This window comes from Hyla sarda, chromosome 7 (assembly GCF_029499605.1).
Source record: "Hyla sarda isolate aHylSar1 chromosome 7, aHylSar1.hap1, whole genome shotgun sequence".
NCBI lineage: Eukaryota > Metazoa > Chordata > Amphibia > Anura > Hylidae > Hyla > Hyla sarda.
In genome coordinates this window covers 91,452,875-91,476,757 of record NC_079195.1, presented here as the reverse complement: position 1 = coordinate 91,476,757, position 23,883 = coordinate 91,452,875, and the positions used below count along the sequence as shown (strand labels likewise).

The 23,883-nt window shown below is 37.8% G+C and overlaps 1 protein-coding gene across 1 annotated transcript in view; it reads right to left on the bottom strand.

Moving 5' to 3' along the window:
* Window positions 1-23,883, bottom strand: part of PCDH15 (protocadherin related 15) — a 1,516,206-nt gene that overhangs the window by 616,614 nt on the left and 875,709 nt on the right. Inside the window, exon 20 of the mRNA XM_056530010.1 lies at window positions 15,365-15,493. Coding sequence (XP_056385985.1) covers window positions 15,365-15,493 — 129 coding nt within the window. The remainder of the gene's footprint in view (window positions 1-15,364; window positions 15,494-23,883) is intronic.

Genomic DNA, 23,883 nt, shown 5'->3' with positions numbered 1-23,883 from the left:
ATGCCAAAACTACAAATTAATCAACGAAAAAATACCGTACCAAGATCGAATGATAAGACAAAGCTTTATTGACATAAATGGAATTGACAAACAAGACAAGAATAAAATCACACAAAATGGAAAATACTATGGTGAAATTTGACAAAAAATGGGGCTATGCACATAATTAGTATATATGCAACATGCAAGATACAGCAGGATATACCAAGGATGCTCACTACTCCCTTCCTTAAAAGGAGGAACAGGACAACAGCATTAATAAAGTGCATTACAGGTGGTATGTAAACCAACCCGCCGCTGGGACCCCCCACAATCTCCCTGCAGCACCCGACATGAATGGAGAGGGCGTGGCGTGATGTCACTTCCCCAGTCCCGGAAACTCAGAGGTTTCCGAAACTGGAGATGCAGCTCCCGCATAGAAAGTTTTTGCCTGGAATACCCCTTTATAACTACTAAAAGAGGACAGCAGTGAAGAGCCATCAAAAAGCTATAGAGAAAAATGTAAAATATGTGAAAAAAAAAACAGATAAAGCCGCAAAAATAGAGACAGAAAGACTCATTGCCAAAGAGAGTAAAACTAACCCCAAAATGTTCTTTAACTATATAAATAGCAAAAAGGTAAAAAATGAAATTGTAGGCCTTTTAAAAATTGATGAGGAAGAAATTATAAACGGGGATCAGGAAAAAGCAAATATGTTAAACAAATTCTTCTCCACTGTATTCACTGAGGAAAATGAAATGCCAGGTGAACTACAGCAAGATAAGGTAAACTCGCCTGTACAGGACACCTGTCTAACACAGGAAGAAGTACAGTGCCGCCTACAAAAAATCTAAAATAGACAAATCATCAGGTCCAGATGGCATTAAGTAATGTAATAGACATTAATCAATTAATATTCAGGGACTCTATAGTAACAGGGACTGTTCACCAGGACTGGTGCATGGCAAATGTGGTGCCAATATTTAAAAAGGGAACAAAAGGTGACCCCAGGAATTATAGGCCTGTTAGTTTAACCTCTGTTGTGTATAAATTGTTTGAGGGTTTTCTAAGGGATGCTATTTTGGAGTATCTTGATAAATATACATGTATTTTGGAGTATCTTGATAAAAATACATGTATGACTCCATATCAGCATGACTTTTTGAGGGATCGGTCTTGTCAAACTAATCTGATCATCTTTTATGAGGAGGTGAGCTCCAGACTGGACAAGGGGCAATCGCTGGATGTTGTATATCTGGATTTTTCCAAAGCATTTGATTAGGTGCCTCATAGAAGGTTGGTGCATACAATTAGAAGGATTGGGCTGGGGGAGAATGTGTGTAAGTGGGTAAGTAACTGGCTCAGTGATAGGAAACAGAGGGTGGTTATTAATGGTGCTTATTCTGATTGGGTGACTGTTACTAGTGGGGTACCACAGAGGTCAGTCATGAGTCCTGTCCTATTTAATATATTCATTAATGACCTTGTAGAGGGGTTGAATAGTAAAGTAGCAATATTTGCAGATGATACTAAACTCTGTAAAGCGGTAAACACTATAGAGGACAGTGCACTGTTATAAATGGATCTGGATAGGTTGGAGGTTTGGGCTGGGAAGTGGAAGATGAGGTTCAACACTGATAAATGTAAGGTAATGCATATGGGGAAGAAAAATCCGGGCTGGGATTATGTATTAAATGGGAGCACACTTGGGACTACTGACATGGAAAAGGACTTGGAAGTCTTAGTTAACAGTAAATTTAGCTGTAGTGACCAGTGTTGGGCAGCTGCTGTCAAGGCAAATAAAATCAATAGGGGCATAGATGTCCACGACAAGGAAATAATTATACAGCTGTACAAATCCCTAGTCAGACCACACATAGAAAACTGTGCACAGTACTGGGCACCAGTGTACAAGAAAGATACAGTGGAGCTGGAGAGGGTTCAAAGACAGCCAACCAGAGTAATACGGGGAATGGGAGGACTACAGTACCCAGAAAGATTATCAGAATTGGGGTTATTTAGTTTAGAAAAAAGAAGGCTTAGGGGTGACCTAATAACTATGTATAAATATATCAGGGGGCCGTACAGAGATCTCTCTCATGATCTATTTATACCCAGGACTGTATCCATAACAAGGGGACATCCTCTACGTTTAGAGGAAAGAAGGTCTCTACACCAGCACAGACAGGGGTTCTTTACTTTAAGAGCAGTGAGAATGTGGAATTCTCTGCCTGAGGAGGTGGACATGGTGAACTTTGTAAAAGAGTTCAAAAGGGGTCTGGATGCATTTTTGGAGAACAACAACATCACCGGTTATGTATACTAGATTTATGTGGACAGAACATTGATCCAGGGATTTATTCTGATTGTCATAATTTTTTATTTTTTTTGCCTTCCTCTGGATCAACTCAGCAGGGACTCGTTAGGCTTATAGGTTGAACTTTGATGGCCTCTGGTCTTTTTTCAACCTTATGAACTATGTAACTATGTTACTATAGCAGCAATGGTAAATAAGGTGCATTCAGTAAAGTATACAAGCTGGTTAGTATAAGAACAAGCATAAGTGCAAATATATAAAAGTATATAAATACAAAGTATGAGGATGTGGCACACTAGTTACCAATAGTGTCAGCAAGTGCAACGTGCAGGCCTCCAACACCTAACTTGACGCCCCGGAAGAAGCCTTGGAGTGAAACGTTAGGTGTTAGAGGCCTGCACGTTGCACTTGCTGTCACTATTGGTAACTAGTGTGCCACATTCTCATACTTTGTATTTATATACTTTCATATATTTGCACTTATGCTTGTTCTAATACTGACCAGCTTGTATACTTTACTAAATGCACCTTATTTACCATTGCTGCTATATTATTGCTATTAAGCATTGGATGGTTTACATACTACCTGTAATGCACTTTATTAATGCTATTATCTTGTTCCCCCTTTTGAGGGAGTAGTGAGCATCTTTGGTATATCCTGCTGTATCTTGCATGTTGCATATTTACTAATATGTGTATAGCCCCATTTATTGTCAGATTCCACCATAGCACTTTTCATTTTTCGTGATTTTATTATTGTTTTGTTTGTCAATTGCATTTATGTCGATAAAGCTTTGTCTTATCATCTGATCTTGGTACACTATTTTTGTTGTTGATTCATTATGACTCATACTTATATGACTCATATTTATATTAACTCTGATGTTAAATAGCTTTATATATTTTTTCATTTAGGTAAAATGCTTATATATATTTTTCATAAATATTACTAAAAATCTTCTTAATGAATAATTCATTTTTAATATATAATGTATATTAAATAATTCAGACATTATTACCAACCAGACTTTATGTAATAGATACTGTTGTAGCCCCAGGACAGTATACTCTAATTTTCCATAAAATCTGGCCAAAGGGTTCAGCTATACACAGAATTTAAATTTATGATATGTCAAGTCACTCATTTTCGACCTACTTAAACTTTAATATTTATTTTAATTTCAACGTGTCATGTTAAAGAAGATCTGCAGTGGTATACAACTTTTCCCCTATCCACAGGATAGGGGATAAGTGTTTGATTGCAGGGAGTCCGACCGTTGGGACCCCCCCGCTATCCCCTACACAGGGCCCCAACTCTGTCGCAGCTCTCCCCGTATAGGAGGCGTGTCGGTCGCAACCTGGCGTCGCAGCCAACACATCCCCTCAATGTATCTCTATGGGAGAGGCGGAGATGCAGCGTTAGAGCTGAATGGAGCCAGTGCCTAGTCCCCGTATGGGAGATCGCAGGGGATCCCAGCGGTTGGCCTACCCAAAATAAAACACTTATCTCCTATCCCGCTGCAGATCTCATTTTATGTTATAGTTAATTCCACTGCCTGCAATCTAGCTGTTAAGTAACTGTTAGTGCCACCCAAGGCTGGCATCACTATCAGGCAATAAGGCTGTCAGGCATTCTATTAGGCCCTGTCTCTAGCCTAGTAGATCTATTATGATGACAGTCATGGGGGGTAAATATTGATGGGCAATTGGCACCATGGAGGTGAAAGGGTACTTACTACCTTTTTCTGTAAACTATTTAGATGCTAGCACCGACTGTGGCATCCAAGTACTTAAACAGCTGGAATCCAAATTCTCTCTAATCCAGCTGTTAAAGCAGGCTCCCAATGCAGTTTGCATAAGGACACACTATGACAGAGCTGTTCATGTAAGACAGCTGACAGCCTTGTGTGTGCATATAGAAACATAGAATGTGTCGGCAGATATGAATCATTCTGCCCATCTAGTCTGCCCAATTTTCTGAATACTATTAATATTCCTTGCCCCTATCTTATATGAAAGATAGCATTATGCCAATCCCTTGCATGCTTAAACTGCTTCTTTACTGTCTTTGCATCTACCACTTTTACAGGAAGGCTTTTCCATGCATCCACTACTCTCTCAGTAAAGTAATACTTCCATCCTATACCTTGTTATGAGCTATGAGAAATGGAAGAACTTTGTAATTATATGCTGGGTCTGTATTACAATGTCACAAAATAAAGTTTAATCCTCAATAAGTGCAACATTCAATATTTAGACCTTAAAGTGAAGTAAAGCTATTATAGTGCTATACATGTACACAGGCTACAGCATGTATCTACTCAGCAATATTTACCTATCCAAACAACAATGAGGTGGGAAACAGTCCACGTCATGTAAAATATATCAAATATATTCATTGAGTTTAATCATAACATTTGGCGACCCTGACCTGGAATAACCCTGTTTCCCTGCTTAAAATTTATCAAGACAATAGAGGTTAGGGGAAGTTGCAAAGCACAACCCAAATCATGGTCATACAGAAAACCATATTGGATGAAATATTTAGATGGCATATCCATATCAATATCAATAGTAAACAGGACATGAAAAAACAGTACATAAAAATATGTATGTGTAAAAAAATAATCCCATGTAAAATCACCTCCCACAGCCAAGATGAAACAATGTAGTTAACATTGGTCCCAACCACCATCTTAGACCCTGGCATGCATTTCATAGTCAGGTTTCTCAAGTCAGATACACCTCAGCAACATTATTTTTCTTTTGTTGTTTTGCAGCATATTAGGCTTTTTCATATTACTCTGTAGATATAAGAAAATTGATGCTGTTCAAGAAATAGAATAGTTCTAGATAAGGCAAATATAGGCATGTATGAGATAAATTGGTGAATAAACCCTCTGTTTGACAAGCTCAAGGTATGTTTGCAAGAGATTAGCACATTGATTCTTAAAGGGGTACTCCGGTGGAAAAACTTTTTTTTTTTTTTAAATCAACTGGTGCCAGAAAGTTAAACAGATTTGTAAATTACTTATCTCTTAATCCTTAAATCTTAATCCTTCCTGTACTTATTAGCTGCTGAATGCTACAGTGGAAATTCTTTTCGGTTTGAAACACAGAGCTGCCTGCTGAAATCACGAGCACAGTGCTCTCTGCTGACATCTCTGTCCATTTAAGGAACTGCAAGAGTAAAAGGAACTCCCCATAGCAAACGTATGCTGTTCTGGGTAGTTCCTAAAATGGACAGAGATGTCAGCAGAGAGCACTGTGCTCATGATGTCAGCAGAGAGCTCTGTGTTTCAAAAAGAAAAGAATTTCCACTGTAGTATTCAGCAGCTAATAAGTACAGGAAGGAATAAGATTTTTTAATAGAAGTAATTTACAAATCTGTTTAACTTTCTGGCACCAGTTGATTTAAAAAAAAAAGTTTTTCACCGGAGTACCCTTTAACAAATCAAATTCAATCAATTTTTTTCCCAAAACTAAGATGCATCTGAATCCAAACTTTTGGGGAATTTACTGGGTTGATGGCGTGGGGTAAACTCAGTAAACATTTGCTAAGCTCCAGTGGTCTAATACACATATATATATATATATATATATATATATATATATATATATATATATATATATATTGGAATCATAAATCCCTTTAGGATATAGGTCTAAGTCCAGTTGCCACTTTCCAGTGTTAGGTGCTACTGCACTCTATATTCACACTGGATCCCTGTTATAGAACTATATAGGGATAATGTATCCCAAATTTCTACCCTCACCATACATTTTGCTATTAAAACGACAAAACTGAGGACCTCCCCAACGTTTTGCCAAACAACAACCGTTTGTCAAGGGCTGAAATACAAATTAAAGGGGTTATCCAGGAAAAAACTTTTTTTTTTTAATATATCAACAGGCTCCAGAAAGTTAAACAGATTTGTAAATAACAAATAAGGTGCAGCTCACAACACAAGGTGCGAGGTAATTAAAGCTATGACCGGTCCCCACCGGCGTCAGATAGAAAATAGAAGTCAAATTTATAGCTTTTACCTCAAGCACCTCACCATCTAGGGTGCATTGTGATATGTGTGGATTAATAAATAAAAAACAGCATCACTAGTACAAATAATTTAATTGTATATAATTCAATAAAATATAATATATTTCAATAAAATATTATAAAATAAAATATGCTACACATGTACAGGCACTAGTACATACCCCACTGGGCCCTAGTGGGGTAATAATACTAGATGGATGACTAAAATATAGTAAGCGTGTACAGTCCGATAATCCGACACCTGGTTTGTTGGTCCCGTTATGGAGCAGATGGTTAAAATGCACTTGATAAATATTGCAGAATCAGACTCCAGATAGTCAATAGATTAGATGGTAAAGATAATGGAGGAACATTAATAGTTGTATTTCTCACCTCCTGTAGCCGCCTGGTTCTCACTGGCGTGGACCTATGGAATGCGACTGTAGAAAGCTCTCCTGTGTAGCCGCAAAATGGTAAGTGGTAATCTCACGCTAGATTAGCAACCCCGATGGCAGTGGGGTGCGACGCGATGGTCAAAACCATTCCTAGCAGCCGCTCTTCCGTGGATAGTTAGATGGTGACAAGCACACACGGGAGCAGCGTCCCACGTGGGGAACTGAAGGTGAGATGCCGACAAACAAAGCGGGAGGCTGGAGCTTGGATCGACTCCTCAGGTGAAGTGGGAGGCTGGAGACTAGGTTAACTCCTCTGGTGCCGGGGTTAGGTGCGGACAATAGTAATTGGATGCATACCAGTAGATGGTGTGAATAGTGCCAAGTCCTAGACGCGTTTCAGGGTACTGGGAACTGTAATCCTCCGACCCCTTCTTCAGCAGGTAAATGTACATATAAAACCTAGAAAGTGATGCTGTTTATATCTTGAGACTACACCTGTCGTGCATCACTGTTCCTAAAGAAAACAAAGTATTCGTATCATAGGATTGGGAATAGATCATGAGCAAATACATGGAGTGGAGCAACTGAGAATAGATCCCCATTCACACTGAACTTATCGGAATGTTGCTAAACTTGCTACAAAGAAACATGTAGTTGAGCAGTACAAAAAAAAAATATTTACAAAAATAATGTTTACTAAAACCAATATAACAGACATAATATAAAATAAATTACTCCCTACAGATGGTAGTGATAAACAGTTAGTTGTATCCAACTTCGTATTGTGCATATGATTAATTTAAAATAAAATAAACAATGAAATGTAAAATATATAAATGATAAATAAGAAATAAAGAAATTTATATAAAAAAAATTGAGATAACTATGCATTAAAAAATAAAAATAAAAGTGAAATTAAAAATAAAAATAAAAATGAAATAAAAATAAATAAAAAATAAATGAAATTAAAAATAATAAAATATAAAAATAAAGATAAAAAGAAAAGTAAAAAGAAAAAGAAAAATGGATATATAAAAAATATAAATAAATAAAAAATAAGTAATAAAAAATAAATAATAAAAAATAAAAGAAAAAATAAATAAAAAGAAAAATGAAATAAAGATTCATGTAGTCAAATGAAGAAATGAGTAAATAAAAATAAATGTAAAATGAAAAATAAAGTAAAATAAAAGATATAAATAAATAGATGAATTATGCATTAATAAATGAAACAGAAAAAAACTGATATAAGAAAAATATACAGTGATAAACGTGGAATATCTGGGCTGCAGGAGAAGCTATGGGGTAACCTTCAGAACACCGACCACCGACAAGATGTGTACCCAGCGGTGGTCGGTGGTCCAAGGGCAATCCCATTACAAGAAACCAAAAAGCTCAAAACTAGAGTTGAGACCCCTTGGTTCCATGGTTCCAAATTCGTATATCATCTTGCTTTCTGCCAGGGACATTTTGATCATGTAACTTCCTCCTCTCCAGTCTGGCTTGATAACTTGAATACCTACAAATTTCAGATTTGATGGGTCTTTATTTTGAACTGTTGTGAAATGTGTTGACAATGGGTGTTTCAAATCTCCTTTTTTATGTTATTAATATGTTCTGCTATTCTTAATTTAAGTGTTTTGTCCTCACCACATATTGTTTTTTACAATCACACTCCATAATATAAATAACTCCTTTAGTGTTGCATGTAATGCATTCATCAATTGTCCATTTAAAGTTATTAGTCAGAGATTGTACCTCGACTGTTTTTCTAGAATCTGTAGTGGTTCGACAATTATTGCAAGTTCCACAACGAAAAAAATCCTTTTGTGGACATTCAGGTACTCAGGTTTACCCCAACTATGTAGAAAGCCTGCCCATTTGGCACGAGATAGTGCCGGTTTTAATTTATCTTTTTGCATTTTGATGCCAGCAAAATTGCTGACACATTTTCTTCACACATATAGGTACCGTGAGGGAAAATATACCAGACACCTAGGACCCAGAGTAAAAGTACTAAAACCTGGGGTTGGTCCTAGTTACTTATAGCTAACATCTATACTAAAGCTAACCTGATTGGTCGGCAGGATAACAGAATGATGCCCCTAAAGGACCATCATCTATCTAAACGACCGTGATTACTTCACATAATGCACCAAAATTAATATGAGGTATATCTCTCACCTATATTGGAATAGTTCGGTAACTTAGGACCAGTTTTGAATTATATTTAATATACTTACCTGTTTAAGCCCGCATACAATACGATATGTCATTTCCGGTCTCAACCGGAAATGACGTGAGTGTGCGTTCCACCGTGAATCGCAATGGGTGTGCTGGCGTGCGGTTCACCTGATACTTAAGGGCGCATCGGGCGCCAGATCAGTAGCCGCACAGAACCCTCTGATATCACTGCAGGGTGCACATGGATGGCGTGCTCCTTATCCTCTATCTATATCCTTATCGGTCTCCTGATGAACGGGATAGTAAGAAACGCGTCGAGACGTTAACCATGCATCTTCATGACTACAAACCATAAGTATCCCAGCTAAATGGTCTAATTTATACCTTATGATTAATATGGAATGGTGATAGTGCTGTATCCTCTTGCTGCTATGCACATGTACGAATGATATCCATATATCAGTTGTGTCATATTAGCCTTAAAGGGGAAAGGGATATACTGTCATTTCTCTGACTATACTAAGGTTGACCATCTCCTTGCAGCCCTGACTCTTCTGCTTTGACTGATCATAAATATTATTATTATCAGCACTAGGGTATTGGCCCCGCAGGTAGTCAGTCATATTGAGTAGCTAGCAAGTGAGTTTATTGTAGGGTGGTGACAGTACAACAGGGAATAGGTTCCTGTGCGGGACCGTCCTTATTAGGACGCCCACCCCGCCTAGGGGTAGGCTATCTAGGGATAGCATAGTATTTAACAGGCTCCCTACCAACCCCCTCCTGTTGTCCCACCCTGAGACCCCTCCCGAACCATGGGGAAAGGGACAGAATCAGTTAGGCTGGTACTATTTGGTTAAAGAATATCTAATTCAGCTAATGTGCTAATGTGCTGAATCTTTATATTTGTATTTGGAGCAGAATCTTCATTAATTTACACATTTTTCACATGTGGTGTTTTTCTGTCCAGGTTTTGGAGGACAGTTTTAGTTGTACCTATTAAATGTTAAGTTTTAGTCTACATTTTCAGATCAGACATCCAGGTACTACCATCCTTATTTTTAGTAGGGGGTCTTATGGACGGAGCAACCGTTATTCCAAAGTTGGGCGCCCTTGTGTATACAATCGGGGGGGGGGGGGGGGGGGGGGGGGGTTGGTAATGATTCTCCAACACTTTTATCTTGTCTTACAATTTCCCAGTACTTTGAAATCACATTTTCAATTTTTTTGGTGAGAATTGTTAAATGGTAAAACAATTTTAAAATCTGGTATTTGTTTTTTTATATCCTTATTGCAGCCCAGATATTCCACGTTTATCACTGTATATTTTTCTTATATCAGGTTTTTTCTGTTTCATTCATTATTGCATAATTCATCTACTTATTTATATCTTTTATTTTACTTTTATTTTTTATTTTACATTTATTTTTATTTACTCATTTCTTCATTTGACTACATGAATCTTTTTATTTCATTTTTCTTTTTATTTATTTTTTATTTTATTTTTTATTATTTATTTTTTATTACTTATTTTTTATTTATTTATATTTTTTATTTATCCATTTTTCTTTTTCTTTTTACTTTTCTTTTTATCTTTAATTTTAAATTTTATTTCATTTATTTTTTATTTTTTTTATTTCATTTTTATTTTTAATTTCACTTTTATTTTTATTTTTTAATGCATAGCTATCTCTATTTTATTTTTTTATATACGGTACATTTCTTTATTTCTTATTTATCATTTATATATTTTACATTTCATTGTTTATTTTATTTTAAATTAATCATATGCACAATACAAAGTTGGATACAACTAACTGTTTATCACTATCATCTGTAGGGAGTAATTTATTTTATATTATGTCTGTCATATTGGTATTAGTAAACATTATTTTTGTAAATATTATTTTTTGTACTGCTCAACTATATGTTTCTTTGTAGCTATTGTAGCAAGTTTAGCAACATTCCGATAAGTTCAATGTGAATGGGGATCTATTGAACCTATTCTCAGTTGCTCCACTCCATGTATTTGCTCATGATCTATTCCCAATCCTATGCTACGAATACCTTGTTTTCTTTAGGAACAATGATGCACTCAAGATATAAACAGCATCACTTTCTAGGTTTTATACACACATTTACCTACTGAAGAAGGGTTCGGAGGACTACAGTTCCCAGTACTCTGAAACGCGTCTAGGACTTGGCACTGTTCACACCATCTACTGGTACGCATCCAATTACCAGTGTCCGCACCTAACCCCGGCACCAGAGGAGTTAACCTAGTCTCCAGCCTCCCCCTTCACCTGAGGAGTCGATCCAAGCTCCAGCCTCCAGCTTTATTTGTCGGCATCTCACCTCCAGTTCCCCACGTGGGACGCCGCTCCCGTGTGTGCTGACACTCTTGCCAGAGTGTCAGTGTTGTCACCATCTAACTATCCATGGAAGAGCGGCTGCTAGGAACGGTTTTGACCATCGCGTTGCACCCCACTGCCATCGGGGTTGCTAATCTAGCGTGAGATTGCCACTTACCATCTTGCGGCTACACGGGAGAGCTTTCTACAGTCGCATTCCATAGGTCCACGCCAGTGAGAACCAGGCGGCTACAGGAGGTGAGAAATACAACTATTAATGTTCCTCCATTATCTTTACCATCTAATCTATTGACTATCTGGAGTCTGATTCTGCAATATTTATCAAGTGCATTTTAACCATCTGCTCCATAACTGGACTAACAAACCAGGTGCCGGATTATCGGACTGTACAGGCATACTATATTTTAGTCATCCATCCAGTATTATTACCCCACTAGGGCCCAGTGGGGTATGTACTAGTGCCTGTACATGTGTAGTATATTTTATTTTATTATATTTTATTGAAATATATTATATTTTATTGAATTATATACAATTACATTTTTTGTACTAGTGATGCTGTTTTTTGTTTTTTATTTATTAATCCACACATATCATAATGCACCCTAGATGGTGAGGTGCTTGAGGTAAATGCTATAAATTTGACTTAGATTTGTAAATTACTTCTATTAAAAAAATCTTAATCCTTTCAGTACTTATGAGCTTCTGTGTTATGCCGAGCGCTCCGGGTCCCTGCTCCTCCCCGGAGCGCTCGCGGCGTTCCTCTCTCTGCAGCGCCCCGGTCAGACCCGCTGACCGGGAGCGCTGCACTGACACTGCCGGCGGAGATGCGATTCGCAAAGCGGGACGCGCCCACTCGCGAATCGCATCCCAAGTCACTCACCTGTCCCGGTCCCCGGCTGTCACGTCCTGGCGCGCGCGGCTCCGCTCCTTAGGGCGCGCGCGCGCCAGCTCTCTAAGATTTAAAGGGCCAGTGCACCAATGATTGGTGCCTGGCCCAATCAGTCTAACTAGCTTCCACCTGCTCCCTGTCTATATAACCTCACTTCCCCTTCCCTTCCTTGCCGGATCTTGTTGCCTTGTGCCAGAGAAAGCGTTTAGTGTTGTCCAAAGCCTGTGTTCCAGATCTCCTGCTATCCTTATTGACTACGAACCTTGCCGCCTGCCCCGACCTTCTGCTACGTCTGACCTTGCCTCTGTCTAGTCCTTCTGTCCCACGCCTTCTCAGCAGTCAGCGAGGTTGAGCCGTTGCCGGTGGATACGACCTGGTTGCTACCGCTGCAGCAAGACCATCCCGCTTTACGGCGGGCTCTGGTGAATACCAGTAGCAACCCTAGAACCGGTCCACCGACACGGTCCACGCCAATCCCTCGCTGACACAGAGGATCCACATCCAGCTAGCCGAATCCTAACATTCTGAAGTTGAGGTTGTTCTTTTCTGTCTTAGTGCTCTCTGATGACACGTGTCTCGGGAACCGCCCAGTTTAGAAGCAAATCCCCATAGCAAACCTCTTCTAAACTGGGCGGTTCCTGAGTCAGTTTGTAACTAGTATCTAGGAGTCAGTTTGTATCTGGTGTATATCTTGTTCTTGGTCCATATTCAAACCAGTGGGTATTTGAGTGTTTTGCATCTATTCCTTGAGTTATATAGTGTCTGCCTTCAGTCTAACCTTATTCATTTCCTGCATGCCTGGATATTTTTCACTGTATATAAATTCTAGTTTACCATTACTGTTCATATTTTCATATCTGCTGTTTATCTAGTTCTGGTTCTAGTTGGCTGTCTATATTCCTGATTCTATGTTCCCTGATATCTGTGTTGTGCTATTTTGTAATTCAGTTGTATTCTGTAATCTGGTTTGATGACTGTTTGTTCCCGACTTGTACAGTATCCGTTTTAATGTTAACCATGATGCCCCTGCACTTTGGATAGGAAGGAACTGGTGCCCAGTTGTTCTCCGCTATTGAGCAAGTAGGCAGGGAAAGATGTTTAGGGTCATCTTAGGGCTCACTGTTCCCCGCTCTATGTGACATTTATATATAGCATAAGTTACACTTCATTACAATGGGAGCCACACTTAGAATCCATGTAACTCATGACCTCTTAAGATGGCTAACATAGTCTCTTTTAGTATTCACTCTCGGGTTGTTACATAAGCAACTTCCAGCCACCTATATTTTTGTTTTTCTAGAGAGAAACAAACTATAACATGAAATATCTCACCTGATTAATTTCAACCCATGCCTCAAGGCGTGACAGCCCTCAGACATTGGATTTTTAATGGAGTCATAATATTTCATGTCTATGGTCTGTTTTATTGAAAAAAATATATAATAATTTGATTTAAACATTAAAAGTGGAAGCAGTAAATATCTCAAGCCTCTTGGCTTATTTCAAAGATAATTTACATATAGAATGTAGAACCCATAACAAATTTTATTCAAGCAATGTTTTATATAATATTTCATATAAAAAAGTGACAGGACCCTTTTAATTTAGTTGAAAATGTTAAACTCATTTTGTAGTGGCACAAAAAAAACTTTTTATTTTCTTCCATGGGAGTAAACAAAATAAGCATTCCCTGGTTTCATAAAAATCAATAATAAAACAAAATTCTCTATAAAGCAATAACTGCTGAACATATTCACCTTCTATTGCTTCTCCAGAAATGACAGAGATAGTTTAATATTTTTTCACTTTGAAAAGACCGCAGACGCATATATATCAGTTAGTAATGAAATGCTTTTTGCCCTCACCCATATAAGGATCATGCATCATGGCCCTCAATTGAATGTCATCTGTGAGGTGTTTAGGCTGTGATCGCCCTATTGCGTTAAAGTGTGGGGGGAAAAAATCACCAGGAAATGTTCTATACTCTTGAATACTAATGTAGACTATTTCTACAGAGTGATACTAACCATACAAGTTTCTTTTTTATTCTTCCCTTGTCATGAAAGTCTAGTCTCATCTGCCAGAGTCAAAGTCATTCCCTCTATACGTAGGTCTATTTTCTCACTATTGTGGATATCTAATTCTTGCTACAATCTCTATTGGAGGAGGATGACTTTTCTTTCTGCTGAAATTTTTTCCTATGTAATTCAGATGCTCTAGTTTTTATAGTAACCAAAAGACAAATAATATACATGCTTGAGCACCATGCCCATGGTGCAAATAACTTGTCAAGTTGGCATTACCATCCCACTTTTGGATGGGGTATATCACTAAACAGTCTGATGCTGTCAACATACAAAGGGAACAAAAAAACACAGATTTATAAGAAACATACCTCAGAATTATTTTATAAAGAATGCAAGAATTTACTAAAACAGGTATGCCAAGACAGCTGTCAATCTATGAGTAATGAGCGTCCAATCTACAAATGGGACTTCCGCTAAATACATAGACTGAACGCACAGTCTTGTGCATGTCTCTGGCATGTTCGCCAGCTTGAACATTTAAATATATATCTGGAAATCCAAGCCATCACTGGATGTATGCTATAAGTGCAATAGTACTATCTTCTGATCTGGGCTGATACATGAAATTTTATTTTCTAATTTATGCATGTTATAAAGTAATTGGTTCCAAGTAAAGTTTATTGCTAAAGGGGTTGTCCGAAGAGACAGCATTTTTTATATATGACCAAAAGTTGGTTAAAAAAAAAAAAATCAGGCTCCCCTGCTCTCATATCCTGCAGCTGCCATTCCAAAACGTCCTTGTCTCTATTTAGTGCCGATACTTGCTGGTAAATGTTACATGCCATCTCAGAAGAACTGCTTGCTCATTCAATCACTGGTCATAGCAGGGACCTGCCTGTGATTGGCTGAGTGGGAAGCATCTGCTGAGACAACTTGTCACAGGAACCGCATGTTAACCTTTATGTAACTGTCTTTGTTTATTTTTTTCTTCTGCCTATTCTAACATGGTTAAAACGAATAAGGAAAAAAGTGAAAACATGAGTCCATTCAATCATTTGCCATAACTTTTATATGTAAAAATAAATATGTTAAGGGAATATGAGTAAGAAGAATGCCAAAACATCTACTTCCTGCAGCGCAATAATTCAATAATGGTGCACTCACTCTGACTTGGCCCACATAAGCATTCACTTCTTCTTCTGGAACTGATAGATTTCTAGGCAAGTAAGGATCAAAGACTGGGTTATTGTCATTCACATCCGTCACCAGCACATTAACAGTAGCAGTTGATGTCTACGAGAAAACATATGTTATTGTTAGTGCTTGCAGTTCATATGTCATACAGACTATGATAGATTCACTTAAAGGAAATCTGTCATCAGTATCACCTGCACTAACCTGTCATACAGGCTTGTAGTGCAGATGTTACTGATCAAAATGATACTTACAATGTCCTGAATTGCCCAGCCGTTGTGCTGTTATCGCTGTTTTTCTTTTTAAGTAAATAAGGTCCTTGGGGCATGGGCGGAGCTAATACCAGAGCTGCGGGCTACCCACGTTATCTTCTGCTGGGTTGGTGCTCCGCCTGGCTCATCAATATCCACAGCCTCCCTTGCTGCTCTTGTGGCAGGTTTTCGCCACGGCCCATGCGCCACTCCAAGAATACACCCGCGTGTACTCTGGTAGCGGCGCATGCGCTGTGCAGCGAGAGCAGGGAGAGAGGCTGTGCATATTGATGAGCCAGGCGGAGCGCCCACCCAGCAAAAGATCACGTGGGGAGCCCGGAGCTCTGGTCCTAGCTCCACCCATGTCCCAAGTACCTCATTTACATAAGAAGAGAAACAACAATAACTGTGCAACGGCTGGGCAATTCAGGACATTGTAAGTATCATTTTGATCAATATCACCCGCACTACAAGCCTGCGGGTGATACTGATGACAGATTTGCTTTAAATGTGTTTACTCTCTGTACAACTCTTTAGTAAAGTGTTCATTATTTGTACTCAGATCATTGCTTACAGCTTTTCTGAAGAATAGCCTAAAAAGCTGTCATAAAAACTGCCATTCAAACACTAAAAGCACTTGAGAGACATTATAAAATCCTTGTACAGTAGTTTTAGATATAGCGAAATTCTTCAAAGTAGAATGTAATAATTCTCCTGGAGACCAGTAATGTCAGACACCAGCTGCCTTTAAAAATGAATGGCCTTATCTGGATGTTGTTGTTCACTATATGTTGTTCAAATTTTTTTTTTTTTATAAATCAACTGGTGCCACAAAGTTAAACAGATTTGTAAATTACTTCTATTTAAAAATCTTAATCCATCCAGTACTTATCAGCTGCTGTATGCTCCACAGGAAGTTCTTTTCTTTTAATATGTCCTTTTTGTCTGACTACAGTGCTCTCTGTTGACACATCTGTCCATTTTAGGAACTGTTCGGATCAGGATAGGTTTGCTATAGGAATTTGCTCCTACTCTGGACAGTTTCTTAAATGCACAGAGGTGTCAGAAGAGAGCACTGTGGTCAGACAGAAAATAAATAAAAAAGAAAAGAACTTCCTGTACAGCATATAATAGCTGATAAGTACTGGAAGGATTAAGACTTTTAGAAGTGATTTACAAATCTGTTTAACTTTCTGGCACCAGTTGATAAAAAAAAAATGTTTTCCAGTGGAGTACCCCTTTAAGACATTATTTGAGCAATTGCACCACAAATATTTTGTTACATAGGGAAGGAATATAGTAACCAAAGTCCATGGTCAAGAGAAATGTGGGTCCTTGCCCATGAAGAATTGTTAAACATCTTGCATCATTTTTAAAACCAAGTAGACCCTCACAGATTAAACATAAATCATAATGCAATTTAAGCAATGTTAAAGGGGTACTCCGGCCCTGAGACATCTTATCCCCTATCCAAAGGATAGGGGATAAGATGTCTGACAGCGGGGGGCCCCTGCAATCTTGTATTCGCCACCCACCTGTTTGAGCTGCAAGTCGAGTTGCCAGCTCAAAAATAGCCGGATGGCAACCACAGGGCCGAAGTATTGTGACGTCACGACTCCGCCCCCGTGTTATGTCACCCCCCCGCCACCACTATGCAAGTCTATGGGAGGGGGTGTGACTGCCGTAGGAGTACCCCTTTAAATACTAAGGGTATGATATTATGGAATTTGACGTGAAATCACAGGAAATCCTCAACAAATCCACAATAAAACTCACAAGTATTATATTGTGGATTTTGTGGCATATTCAATCAATACATTAAAAAGAGTAAACTCTGCAGTGAAAATACAGTCTGTGACATTTCCTTGAGAAAATGAGTAAGCTGTAGACTTAAAAATTCACACCATGCTCGGATTCCCACATCCAATTTTTCTGGTACATGTTTAGGCAACGGTTCTTTTGTGTCTGGACATTAAGGTGGTTAAACAAGAAAAAGTAAATGAGCAATTGTACATATTACTGAATGTAGTGATTCTATCATCATAAATGTTTTATTTTTATTTTTTTTTCTAAAGGAGGGGAAAGACTTGAATGGGTTGTGTAGAAAAATTAACTCCTCAGCATTGAAATTGCAACATGGTTAACACATTCACACTGCAAAATTTTCTGGGTGGAATCTCCCTCCGAGAATACTGATCTAATAATTTCATAAGAACACTGAACTTGCTCAATGTTCTGAAGAAATCCATGCTGCAGACATTGCCGTCTATCAGGACGGCAATGCCAATGTGGTCCTAGCGTTAATTGATTCAGTCAGCACTGAATCTGTACTGTGCCCTTGCCGTATATGCTATCAATGAGGTTATTAATGGTTGTCTGAGGAATGTTCTGCCACACTGAATGCAGTTGAGCATGCAAATCATTAAGATCCAATGCTGCCAGCTGCCTATGCAATTGCCAATCAATGACGTTCCAGATGTGCTTGATAGGAGAGAAGTCCAGAGATGCTGCTTGACATAGTAGCCCATTCAGGCCATGCAGGCTGCTTACAGTAACACAAGCAACATACAGACTGGTACTGATCGCTATTGGCACATTTTGAATAAATGGCTGTACACTGGTTCCACAACCAAATCAGTGAAACACTGAGCTGTTAGTGTATCTGAAATGCTACCCAACAACATAATCACAGGAGTAGAACCAGTGTGAAGTTCCCTTATGAAGGCCTTTTTATGGCGTTGCTTATGTGGTCTCCAAACCAATAACTAACCAATCCTGCTTTTGTCCGAGCACATTTTCACCCTTCAGTGGCGATTTCAGGCTCAGTGACAGATTTTCTAAATCACGGCTTGCTCTGGGCATGATTTTTTTTTTGTCTGTTTGTTTCAAGAAAATGTGGCATTTTTCCTCCCAAAGACTTCTATAGGTGGGGAAAAAAAGCATTATAAACAGTGCCATGTGTGCATATTTTCTGTAATTTTCCCCAACAATTCTTCAATAGAAATCCTTGAGTCCAGGGGCGAAGCAGAGTACAGAGGTAGCAGTCGCAACGGGGCCCTGGTGCCTGAAGGTGCCCGAAAGCACAGCTGCCTCACAAGAAACCAGTATTATAATTGGTCCATGGTGCAGATTTTGCAAGTTACACCTCTGAGTCACATGACACATGACTTGAAATGAGAAAAATGTAGGTAAAAAAAATGACAAATATAAAATCCCTAAAAATCTAATTTTTGAGGAGTACGGAAAAAAAGAGGAGGAAAATGGGGGGCAAGTTTTCAGGATAAAAAAATGCTTTTTTTTTTTTTTAGTTTTTTTTTTGTGTTATTATTATTCCTGTGACCCTGAGCATTTTAAGACATTCAAATATTCCTCTGGAATAACCTTCAAATAATCTGGACAATTTAATTCCTATTATCATTCATTCTGAAGGGCACATGGTTAGGGCCAAATCAATGACCAAATAGAAAAGTACAATAAGCCAGCCATATTAATGTATTTATGGCAGCAATTTAAAAAAAAAAAAAAAAAAATCAAGGCTGAATGCCATATTTATAAAATCCTATACCATTTAATTTTTTAGACAGATCTGCAAAGCTGCACTGAATGCCACTTATTTATGACAGATTTTCAAGTGTTGGAAATCTTTTGTATATGTATAGCTCTTAGGCTGTCAGTTTCAAGACAATGCCATCAAAAGGGCGTATAAGGAAAGATTAACTCTGTATTTGGTCCTCCACTTTATATTCTGACTCATCTGTTGGTTTAATGTTTTTATTATATTTTAATGTTTTTCTTTCTTTTGTTTCACTCATAGCAGTTTCCAAATGACAGTATCAGGCATTAATGGACACTGGGCCACATTATCTAATGGACATGTGCACTGTATACCTGTTCATTAGGAACCTTAAGGGAAAGACAGATCTATGTGGGAATTGAATGTATCCTTTTTTCAGAGCTACATAAAACTCAGCGGCATGAACGTTTAAAGTACATCATCATATGAGAGTCCATTGTACAAGTGTTTAAAGCTATTTTAAGTTCTGGGTGCGGACACTCCCAGATTATAAACTATGTGCATTGCCTGGGTACTTTATACATATCTTGTTTCTTTACTCTTTTTTAATAAACTATATATATATATATATATATATATATATATATATATATATATATATTCACTTAGCTATTGTGTTTGAACCTACTTATTCTTTCAATCTATGAATGCCTATTGATAAAACCCATGATGAGAAGGCTAAGGCTACATATTAACCTTGGCTGCTACATGGGTTGTGTGCCCAATGATCATGGTGCTGGGTCCCAGCTAATGTAAGTTAATGGGACACTGTTCTCAAAGCTGCCCTCAAATAATTTTAAGTTCATTTCATGAGAAGTTACAAAATGTTGGACAGGTTCTTTCTCTATGGGAAATCCGCAAGGGATCACTTGTTGTGTTTGGGGAAAACGTCCCTAAAATAAAGTAATACATGTCACCCAGATGAAATGGCAATATGTATTTAATGTTCTAGGGAATAACAGTCATGTAATATTGTAATGTCTGATACTTGTTTTATTTCTATCTCCAAAATTTTAAAGTGTTACGGAATCTGTTGGCTCTACATAAATATATTTTTTCTTTAAATATATAGGTGGGAATGGTTGGTGGCTCCAGTGAAAGTGCTCATGAATCCATCTGCTTATTAAATTAAAAAAATGAAGAAGTCTTAAAATGTTTTGCTTTTTTTTTGGTGTCTGCTATTGATCATTTAGAATTGTATGAACTAACACTTTACTGAACACTTCTCTCTCAATTTTCACAGGGTGCTTTCTGTGCTAATGTCTTACATCATCCTTTAATGGGAACGGTGTTGGGTTATAAAAAGTGTCTCAAGTGCTTCTTCTTTTTATCTACATCCAATAGAAGCTTTTGTTATAAGGTCTCGCTGCAGCTCTTATGGACATTAAGTGAATGTTCAGAATGATAAGGACACTTTTATTCGTTTGTGCTTTCACCTTTGATGGCTTTTGAAAGGGATTACATGCAATGCAGCACATCTGCGCATCTGACAGAAGTTTAACGTTAGTATGGGAAATAGAAGTTGCTGCAGGTTGAAATTATTTTTGTTCACAAATTGCCGCAAGCTGAGATCAATCTTTTTTCATGTTACATCCTGCTGGCTACTTCAGAGCAACAAAACAAAGCAATTTTTTTTTACTTCTCTATAAAATGTTAATATTCTACTTATAAATAATAGGTCACAGTGTTCAGGTTCAAGAACTAATGCATCAATGGACAGCATCAAACTAAGCTAAGTTAATAAAGGCAAAATTGTACTATAAACATATGTTAAAAAGAGGTACGTGTATTTTAAAAATCACATTCAATAGTGAGGTAAAAAAGTTGCACCAACCCGAGTCTCTTGAAATCCCAGTGAAACTTTTATTTAAATAAATGCAGCATCACATAAACAACAGGTTCCATAGCAGGAATGAGAGCAGCCGCTCCCAGATGCATGGGCATACCACTGAGGGCAACTAGTTTTGCGTAATTTGCGGACGCTCCTTCCGGCCAAGGTGTACCCGGAACCTGTTTCTGTGACACTGCATATTTTTTAAAGTTTCACTGGGATTTCAATCAACTCGTGTGAGTGCAACTTTTTTTTTACCTCATATTTGAAGGTGAACTTTCGTTAGTTACTATATGGTTTGCACCCTCAAGTGGATCCCCACTGGTGGCTGGTGGAATCATAGCAGTGCCTGATACTGCTTTGTTTCTTACTACTAGTATATATTAAAAAAAAATCACATATTGTTTAAATCAAGTTATGTTAAAAACATTTTTTCAAAGAATGTTTGATTTTTTTCAAACTTTCTTTTTTTATATCTATATTATAAAACAAAGCTGAAATCTTGCAGTTTCCATTCTGATCACTAAGCCTGATACTTCCTGTTCTGTATGGATGAATTTCCATCTGTTTCCTTTTTTTTGTCATAAACAGGAGTACAGTCAAAGGTGACCCCAGAAGATAGATAATACACAGCTCATTGCTCAGCCTTCCCCTCACTGAACACAGAGTATGCCCCAAAGCATCTCCCAATAATGTCAATAAGTCGGCTCCACACTATTGCCTATGTCCATGGGGCTTGATGTAAATCATATCATTAAATGCTGTTAAAAACAGTTCAGGCAACATGGGTGTCCGCTTAATAATGTACAAAAATAAGACAATAAGAACAGATTATAAATAAATATATATATATATATATATATATATATATATATATATATTAGAGATGAGTGAACTTACAGTAAATTCGATTAGTCACGAACTTCTTGGCTCGGCAGTTGATGATTTATCCTGCATAAATTAGTTCAGCTTTCAGGTGCTCCAGTGGGCTGGAAAAGGTGGATACAGTCCTAGGAGACTCTTTCCTAGGACTGTATCCACCTTTTCCAGCCCACCGGAGCACCTGAAAGCTGAACTAATTTATGCAGGATAAGGCATCAACTGCCGAGCCGAGAAGTTCGTGACGAATCAAATTTACTGTAAGTTCGCTCATCTCTAATATATATATATATATATATATATATATATATATATATATATATATATATTTTGTATGTGGCTTTATTTGGTACAACAAAGCTCTAGGTGACTAATTCCCTTTAAATAATCTATATCACCATAACTATTGGCTTCATCATAACCAAAAGAAGGGTTAAAGGGGTACTCCAGTGAACAACTTTTTTTTTAAATCAACTGGTGCCAGAAAGTTAAACAGATTTGTGAATTACTTCTATTCAAAAATCTTAATCCTTCCTGTACTTATTAGCTGCTGAATACTACAGCGGAAATTATTTTCTTTTTGAAACACAGAGCTGTCTGCTGACATCATGAGCACAGTGCTCTCTGCTGACATCTCTTTCCATTTTAGGAACTACCCAGAACAGCATATGTTTGCTCTGGGGATTTCCTTTTACTCTGGCAGTGCCTAAAATTTACAGAGATGTCAGCAGAGAGCACTGTGCTCGTGACTCAGCAGACAGCTCTGTGTTTCAAACGGAAAATAATTTCCACTGTAGTTTTCTGCAGCTTATAAGTACAGGAAGGATTAAGATTTTTTAATAGAAGTAATTTACAAATCTGTTCAACTTTCTGCCACCAGTTGATTTAAAAAAAAAAAAAAAAGGTTTTCACCAGAGTACCCCTTTAAGTGTCTAATAGAAACAACAAATATCCAACAATAGACACCAAAGAAGAAATCCAAATTTGTGCCCTACATAATTTGTTGCAAATATGTAACATCTATTTCAAAATGTCTGTTATAGTTACTCTGGCCCTGATATGCACTAGTCTAAACTGCCAACCTGTTGTCAATGTTTCCATTCCTGCTTCTGTAATTTACCAGTCAACTGAAGAAAAGCAGAGACTGGAGTCTATCAAAAAGGCTTTTGAATTATGATATGACGTTCGACCTTCTGAAGAGATGTATAGTTAGAGAAAATGTTGATTTGGGTAAAGTGAACCTTTATCCATGGAAAAAATACCAGGAGAGGATGATCTTAAGTTTCTGTTCACACTATGCAAATTTTCTTTTTTTAAATTTGGGGAATCTCAATAGGATTCTGCTGCACCGATCCATATATTATAGACCAGCATATGGAGGGTTAACTTAATTTCTATACTAATAGATGGCCACTAAGGGTCATCCAATAATCCCATTCTTCCCAAATACTCAAAATAATAATAAGAGTAATCCCAAATAAAACTTTATTGATTGCCTTAGCACCTAATATTAAAAATACAGTGTACCAGCCTGTCACTGTAAACTCTGTATCTCAGACTTTAGGTGAGACAAGTCTCATCTGTTTGTATTTGAACGTACGCTGAGTGTGTCTGCCGAACACACTTAGCTTCTTTTGCAGGCCAGTAACTCAGCTTCTTTTGCAGGCCACTGATGTTTAAAATCTTATTACACAGCCCCCCTCGACATGTTTTGCTATGGCTGTAGCGTTATCAAGAGGCAGCGGGCCTAATAACTCTTTATTTATTGTTGTCCTTAGTGGGATTTGAACCCAAGACCCCAGCACTGCAAGGCAGCAGTGCTAACCACTGAGCCACCATGCTGCCCTTATCATACATCTGCTATACAGATAACACTGTAGAATTTCAATGGCAAATGATCATCCAAATGATCATAGAAATTGCATTTGTGTAATCAGACTTTTTTCTGACACCT